Below are 8435 nucleotides of genomic sequence, written 5' to 3'. Positions count from 1 at the left end.
TCTTGTTGAAAATTAAGGATGCTTATTTTCTGCAATTTTTCAATCTCACTTAATGCATTTATTTTCTGCAATACCGAGGAAACTAATCGGAGTGGAGAACTTTCAAGTGAGATATGCTTTTAACCTATATATCTGGACTCAATATGGGTTCGATGCAACTCTTCAATACCAATTCTTTAAGTTTAACTAATCATGCTGGTAAGAAAAACCTTTCAACTCGGATTGTTGATAGTGGAGTTAGTATAGAATCAAGGACTAAATTAAACAAATGGGCCAAAAATTAGTCTGGCTTGTGCAGGCGAGCTGCCAAATTTGAATGGCGCATGCAGCCTTCTACAGCATCAAACAGCGAGCTTCCTTAGTGTCATTGGAAACCTCTCTACGGGGCTTTCCTCCTAAGACAACGCGTTAATTATGGCTATCTCTTGCAACAAATATCGTCACATACCATCAACAGAAAGCTTTGGAAGAGGCATATAATAAGTGGAATGCATGAGTTGATAAAAATATATAGAGAGCACATGCGCACTTGTTCATGGATTTTTGTCTACCAGCTAGAGATTGTGTCAAGGCCAGCTTATGGTAATCCATCAAAAGAACTTAGTTATTCTATGTGCTCAAATTATATTAGGGCAAGCGCTTCAACTTTTTGCATTACAGTGGGCAGAGTCTAATATTCCAATAACCAGGCTTGAGAACTATTCGATTGTTGTTTTGAAATCAGACCAGGCAAAAAACACAGCGCTTTTACAAGCAATAAAACCACGTAGCTAAAAATTGACTAATTTATAATGGAAGTTTGCGGGCTGTCAATTTGATCACTCCTTGTGTTGTAATAATATTAGTTTGCGACGATCTCAACAATATTGCAAGAATGAAAGTCTTATGCTGGCCATCATCGCTAAAAGCAGCACTAGGAATATATAATAATTTTAGAATTAATAAATAAATACACGAGAGCATGAACCCTATTCGGGAAGGTGGGTGGAATAACCGCTGGACCTCATTACTTGTACAAAAAACGATCGCTGGCATTTGCTCAGAACCACCATTTGTGGAAGCAACATCACACTTCCATGAGCACACCAAAAAGAGTTATATCACGCCTTTAAGAACCCACGGCGTACGTAGAATCGTGTACACCCACCAAGACTCTTTTCCACAAGAAACAAACAAAATGTAAAATGCATAGACCTTGCATGTATATAAATACATAACCCTGCTAGTTTTCCAACCACTTCAAGACATTCTACATTCTTTGAATATATAGTGCGTTCATGCATGCTTGAGATCCAAATCAAAGAAGCCCGAAGGTTCAGACGTAGCTAAATATTGAAGAAAGATGATCGGGTGGGCAGATGTTTACAAGGTAGTGGTGGCCATGGTGCCACTCTATGTGGCACTGATGCTAGGGTATGGTTCTGTCAGGTGGTGGAAGGTATTTACACCAGAGCAGTGCGGTGCCATAAACCGCTTTGTTTGTTATTTCACTCTCCCATTCTTCACCTTTGAGTTCACTGCTCATGTTGATCCTTTCAAAATGAATTACCCATTTATCGGCGCTGATGCTATATCGAAGCTCATTATAGTGGTTCTGCTTGCCGTCTGGGCTAAGTGGAGTGGCAAGGGAAGCTACAGCTGGTCCATTACCAGCTTCTCTCTTTGTACCCTTACCAATTCTCTTGTTCTGGGTGTTCCTCTGATTAAAGCCATGTATGGGCCGACGGCAGTTGATCTTGTTGTTCAATCGTCTGTCATCCAATCTATTATATGGCTTACAATTTTGTTGCTCGTATTAGAATTTCGAAGAACAGGACTTGGCGTTTCATCCAGCAATCCTGACAAGGATATAGAAGGAAATGCAGACAGCACGGTAAGCTCTAGGCCTGCTTTCTGGTGCTTGATGAAGACTGTGGGGGCGAAACTTGCCATGAATCCCAATTCATACGCTTGTATTATTGGTCTTGTTTGGGCCTTCATAGCTAACAGGTCTGTAAGAGTACTACTAAGCTTTTTGTTCTATGTTTTCTGAATCCTCATCTATTTATTTAACGCTAGATTTTCCTTTTATGAATACTTTCAGGTGGCGTTTTGAGATGCCGAGCATAATGGAAGGTTCTATATTGATCATGTCGAAAACTGGCACAGGAACTGCCATGTTTAGCATGGGTGAGCTCTTCTTTTCTAGTTTTCTATGTTATTTTTTCGTGAGTTTGTAGGATATTAGCTATTAATACTTGCGTTGCTTTGGGTAAATAAAATCCTTTTTCCTTTTCTTTTTTTATCAATAAAATTATACATTAAATCTAATTTTCAGATATATTATAATATTTTTATATAAACATTACTAATTAAAACAACTAAAAGGTGTAGGATCAGATTAAATATTTATATAAATAATAAATCAAATTAAAATATTTTTATTTGTTTAGCTAATAGTTTCGTGTCATAGTGGTCGTCATCTATAGTTTTTTCTTTCAAAGAAGAAAGGGTTGAACGATTGTTGTCTGCTTCTTATAAAAAACAATAAAATAAATACATCTCAGGTGTGTGGGTTTATATCTGGTTGTATGCTTGGGCTTTTTTATTAGGCCGAGCGTAGCATAGCATGAAGAATGAGTTTTTTTGAATTCATTTTTAATTGGTATTTTGGTTTTTCTTGTGTTTATTTATTTAATTTTATTTTTTAGTATTGAATTTTTAATTAATTTTATCATTTAATATTAGATTTATTATGAATCAATTTTTATTTTTTATCATATTATAAAATAAAAAAATAATAATTCAACCGTCATAATTCGGGTTGCAGGTTTCTTTAGTTTTTTTTTTAATTTTTTTTTACAATCTCATCTTATAATATTAGATTCTTAGTTAATTTTATCATATAGTATTAGATTGATTGGACATTTATTTTTGTATTTTTATTATATTATATATAAAAAATTCAAGTTAATAGAGTTCATAACATGGATTGCGGTTTAACTTTGAACATGGTTTATTTTTTTTATTTGATGTTTCTTCTTTCAATTTATGTAGTGAACAAAGGTCATGATAGGATAATTTTCATATGATTTAATTTTAAATTCAAGTTAAAAAAATAATTAAGTTATAATTTTTTAAATTTAAATGTTATACTAAATTTAATAATAATATCAAATAAATGTCTTATTACATTTAAATTAAATTCAAAAACAGATACGTTAATGCTATTTTTTTAATTGCATTTAAATGGTCTTCAATTTTATGAAACTATTTGATAATTAGAATGAAAAAATGTCGAAATATTGAACTTATTGCATCGAAAAGCTAACTCTATTAATTAAAGACATTAAAAAGACTTTTACTCTGGCAGACATTCCACTATAAAAGAAGGAATAGCAAAAAACTAAGCTTTACAAATCCAAATTTGCTTGCATCACGTACGATTCCACACATGCAAGCAAATATATAATCGATAAATAAGTTTGTGGCAAACCGGAAGTGGGGTTTGTCTCCCTGACTTAATTAAAATATATGCCTGTCCTGCGCCCATGGTTTTCATATGTTTTCTGCCCTAATTTCAACTTGTTATTCCCTAATCCATGGGCTCCCAGACTTGTTTTGGTGCCAAGATCACAGGGTTTCGATAATATTAATTAGATGACGTTTTAGGAATTTTTTATGTTACATTAATCTCTTGCAATAGCTAGCAAGGTTTTATTTATGTTTCTGAGCAAGAAACCACCATGCATGCAGGGATCTTCATGGCTTTGCAGGAAAAAGTGATTGCCTGTGGCGCAAGTCTAACTGTTATTGGGATGGTTTTAAGGTTTGTAGCAGGACCCGCTGCTATGGCTATTGGATCTATCGTTGTGGGCTTGCGCGGCGATGTTTTACGTGTTGCGATCATTCAGGTACAGTGCTAGATCGATGAGCAAATAACACATAATATAGAGTCGCATCCCCTTATTTTCTATGTTTACATATGAAATTAAGACCCACAAGAAGTTTAAAATCGCGTAGAAGATATATAGTCCTCACTCATATCATAAAATCCCTCATTTCCAATCATCCTTCGGATCTTAATTATGGCTATCTAGAATATTTGGAATGTTTTGAGGAGTTTCTCAAAATCTATCCATCTGAAAAAAGTAAGAAGAAGAATATTTTCTAGATTTTTGATACGGTCTGGAACGATCCAAGATCAAAGACTCCAATTAAAAGCTGTTGATTCATACGGAATCATTTTGCAGGCTGCTTTCCCACAGGCAATTATATCCTTCATCTTTGCTCAAGAATACGGATTACATGCAGAGGTGCTAAGCACAGCGTAAGTTAATTATTGCAACTGTGTTCTTTTTCATAAATTATCTAGATTTTATTAAACAGAAGCGGAATAGTCTTCGATTGATCTCTATTTTCATGTTTCTATTGCAGTGTAATCTTCGGAACCATCGTGGCTCTTCCGGTGTTAATCGCTTATTATGCAATTTTAGACTTTGTACACTGAGCAATCAATCAAGGCGTTTCCAAAACAATCCTAGCTCTATTATCTTATTTGTTAATAACATTTTTCTTCCTATCAAGATAATATATATGATTATCATGCATAACTAAGTTTGAGATGATTACATATATTAACATTTTGCTAATACTTGTCGTCGGAATCCGGCAAGAGAGAGTTTTAGCAAGGACATGAACTCATTTTGCGAAGACCCTATGCCAAGTAAAGGACAAACTGGCAAGGCGAGACTAACCTGATGCAGATATTGACAGTTGTAGTTGATAAAACCAACTTACTTTACAGTATTTGTTTCGTGTTTCTTGAAATACAATCTCTTTCCAAAGTTCTCGTTAATCAGATAAAAACAAATTGGAACCAATCCCCGGTGAATTAATTAAGATTTTATTTATTTTTGTATTTTAAAAATATTTTTTAAAAAAATTAAAATTTTTATTTGTTTTAAATTAATATATTTTTAATATTTTCAGATTATTTTAATGCATTCATATGAAAAATAATTTTTTTTAAATAAAAAATATTATTTTAATATATTTTCAAATAAAAATACAATCATACTAACATTTTCAAACGTATAAATATAATAAATTCTAAATAAAAAATTGTTTTAAAATCTTTCTCTTAACGCACACGCACACGCATACGCACACGCGTTGTAGCCTACGTATTATGGAGAGGAGTATGGATTGTATTATATTCGGTTAGTTAAAGAGGAGCACCCCAAGCAATCCTAAGAATCATATCAATAGGAATGAAGGTTCCTCTTTGCCATGTGTTGTCAAATTCAATTTCCCGATTGCCAATTTTTATGGTGACATGCATATCTCCGAAACATATAAACGTAATAAAAATAATAATTTTTTAAAAAATTTAAATTTCCAAGAATCCTATTAAATAATTTAGTGTTGTTTAGGGTTTGAAGAAAAATTATATGAAAATCAATTCTTAGTTTTGAGATTTAATCAACACTTCAAGGTTATGTTATCATAAATTATAAGTTGTACAATTCTCTGGCTTCTAACAATAATTCACACAAACCTTCTAATCATAAACTCCTAAGACTATTTTTAGAAGAGAGGACATTGTTATGCTTTGCGTGCTAACTCTTTCTTTTCTCTACTCTACGTATCTATATAGGTGTATCTTATATGTATAGTGTGTATAGTACATTAAAAAAAAAAAATACAATGCATATATATTATAGCTCTTTCTTTCTTTTTTTTCCTTTAAAAATATTATATATATTATTTCATGATAGTTTTAGAAATTTACGCAATCAAGTCCCTACTTGATTTTTTTAGGTCTATAATTGTAATTTTCTATATTAATTACATTCATTTCCTTCATTTTTAAGACTTATTTATCATAATCAAAATTTGATTAAATAAATAAAGTAACTTAACTTATTATTAAATTAATAAATTGATTGATTTTAAATTTGAAGATCAGATGCAATGTTTGGTAATATGTCATCATCCCCTAAATATTAAAAAACATATATATGGTTTGATTTAACCTTTTAGTGAATAGTTTCTTAGTGTAACTATTATTCCTTTATCAATAATATTTCGATTTAGATATTTGAGCAAAAAGTGTGTCTATTCTATCAAATCATATTTGTTCTCAACAATATTATCATTGATTCTAAGAATAAGATTTGAAAACTTTTTCGAATCTCATTATATATTATGCAAGGTTTCACAATAAATACTATTTGAAAACATATGGAAAAAAAAATCAATTCACCTAGGGTGATGAATTATCTATTGATCGCTCAAATACCTTCATCTAGTTTATATTATACCTAGTAACTATCCATTTGTTATCCTTTATTAAGATAATGTCTATTCTAGATTAAAATATATTCTTTATAAAGATAACTTAGTGATTTCAAGTCCAAGGATCATTTACACAACTGCCATGTGAGTCTTTCTATATAATTGAATCATATCTCCATATAAAATCTTCAAGCACCTATATATTAGTCCCGAGTATTTCTTATACCTTAACCTATATATATATATATATATATATATATATATATATATATCGGGTTACAGGTTTCCAACCGATATACCGAGTTTGGGAAAATAAAACAAATCTCTGATGTGAATGAACAAGACAAGACCAACAATGTCAGGATCCTTGATCAAACACAGAGCATACTTATATGTATATAAATATAAATTTTGCAATAATGTAAATAATGTAAATAGAAATAGAATCTTACTTAAATTTATATGGTAAATCAATACATGAGATATTGGTTATAGAGGGGAATGGTTACAAGGAAACAAGAGAGTAAAGTTTTCTGAGGGAAAATGATAGTCTGCCTTTTAAGGCTTTAGAAGTCCCTTTTTATAGATGAGTTGCCACGGAAGAGGCCAAAATGGCTTTTGAAAAGCCTGGAGATTCCTCCAGAATCCATGTGCTATTGTCTTCCATAATTAGGTGATGACAAAATGGAAATTGCCCATGTTTTTTATGGGATGTTCATTTGTTGTCTTTTTGCCACTGATACTTAATTTGTCTGTTTATAGTATCAGGTAATATTTATAGAAAAAGGCCTAAAATAATGGGCCTAAAATAAAGGGACTCAAAATAGTTGAGTCGAAAGGATATGGGCTCTAAACAAGTGAGCTTGAAATACTTTTTTTTTTAGTGCCTCTTAATAGGTGGTAGAATGCCAAAGCAGTCATCTTCATTATCGTCTCCAAGGGAAATGGCAGGAGATGTCGAGCCAGATGAGCTGGATTGTGACAAGACTATTTTAGGGTCTTGGCTTTATATAATGTCTTGTACTATTTGAAGGTATTCTTTCTTAGTTCTAGCGGAGGCAAGGAGAGCAGCCGTTTGAGCCTTCTAGACTAGAAATTTGGATTAAGGATGATGATTGATGATGGGAGTTGTTTGATTCTTTTGTAACCATTTTGTAACAGCTAATTTGGAACTTTTGGATTCAGCTGTAAAGGAATCCCACCATTTGATTTTGAATTTGTGAACAAGTACTGGATGTCCATTTTGGAGATTATAATCGTAGAACCATGAACATACCCATGAAATAAAAAACTTTGTACAGAAAATGAGAAGGGAAGGAAACTTCCTTTCAGAAAGAGTTGGTTGAAAATTATTTTTGAAATGGAGGTAACCATTTTCAACCAAAGGATGTTCTTTGAGGTAGTCAACATGACAACCAAAGTAGTCCCACCATTGAAGGAACCAGAGGGGGATGTTTGTAGTATTCATGACACTATGAAAGTAGAAAAGCCAGGAATGGCTATGGTTTTGATTTTGTAGGAAGAAAGCATTGAACCATGCCTGTTGGTAATCCCAATACATATAGGAGGTATTGAAATCTTGGTAATTTGTATGAAGGCTTATGAGGGAAGGAGAGAGGTTGGTGTAAAGGTTGTCCCCAATCTTTAAGATGGATAACTTTGGGAATGATGCATGTAGAATATGCTGGTTCAGTGTGATTTGAATGAAGTTTGAAGTGTTTAAACTTGACAGAGTTGGTAATGTCAAGGATGACGGCATAGTAAGATTGTGGTTTGGCTATATTCCAGGGTTTGTAATACCAATTTGGAGGAAAAATTTTGGAAGTAGCAATGGAAGGGTTTTCATGATAAAATCCTTCTTCTATAGTTAAAATATTTTGGAAATTAGTTTTGAAAATATATTTGGATTTGGTTTTTGAAAAACTGGTTTGTGTAGTTTGTAAAGAAAGGAGGGTTTTTAAAGTAGAAATGCCTCCTTGAGGTTTTGAAATAGGTTTGGAAATACTACCTGTTTGTGATATGGAGGCCTGTTGGGACACCTTTTGTAACGCCATAAGTAATTCTAGTGATTTGGATATAGTGTCAACCCAATGTTGAACTATGCCTGTTTGTACTTGTGGTGGTTTTGTAGTTTCTTTTTCTTCTTCAATGACTAC

The 8435-nt window shown here is 32.4% G+C and overlaps 1 protein-coding gene across 1 annotated transcript; it reads left to right on the top strand.

Annotated features, from left to right (window-relative positions):
* The first annotated feature begins 1101 nt into the window (after positions 1–1101).
* LOC133668831 (auxin efflux carrier component 5-like) lies at positions 1102–4826 on the top strand. Its single transcript, XM_062088846.1, has 5 exons — positions 1102–1989; positions 2084–2169; positions 3736–3893; positions 4233–4309; positions 4417–4826. Exons 1-5 carry the CDS (start codon positions 1343–1345, stop codon positions 4487–4489), a joined length of 1041 nt encoding a protein of 346 aa, XP_061944830.1. The 5' UTR covers positions 1102–1342; the 3' UTR covers positions 4490–4826.
* The last annotated feature ends 3609 nt before the right edge of the window (positions 4827–8435 follow it).

Source organism: Populus nigra, chromosome 11 (genome assembly GCF_951802175.1).
Source record: "Populus nigra chromosome 11, ddPopNigr1.1, whole genome shotgun sequence".
NCBI classification, from domain to species: domain Eukaryota; kingdom Viridiplantae; phylum Streptophyta; class Magnoliopsida; order Malpighiales; family Salicaceae; genus Populus; species Populus nigra.
Note: the sequence above shows the minus strand (reverse complement) of the source record. Positions and strands in the feature narration are given on the sequence as shown.

Bases quoted from the DNA above. Each gene is read 5' to 3' on its own strand.
- LOC133668831 (XM_062088846.1), top strand. From the start codon at position 1,343: ATGATCGGGTGGGCAGATGTTTACAAGGTAGTGGTGGCCATGGTGCCA. The intron at 1,990-2,083 runs GTCTGTAAGAGT...GAATACTTTCAG, and splicing joins TGGGCCTTCATAGCTAACAG to GTGGCGTTTTGAGATGCCGA. The intron at 3,894-4,232 runs GTACAGTGCTAG...ATCATTTTGCAG, and splicing joins TACGTGTTGCGATCATTCAG to GCTGCTTTCCCACAGGCAAT.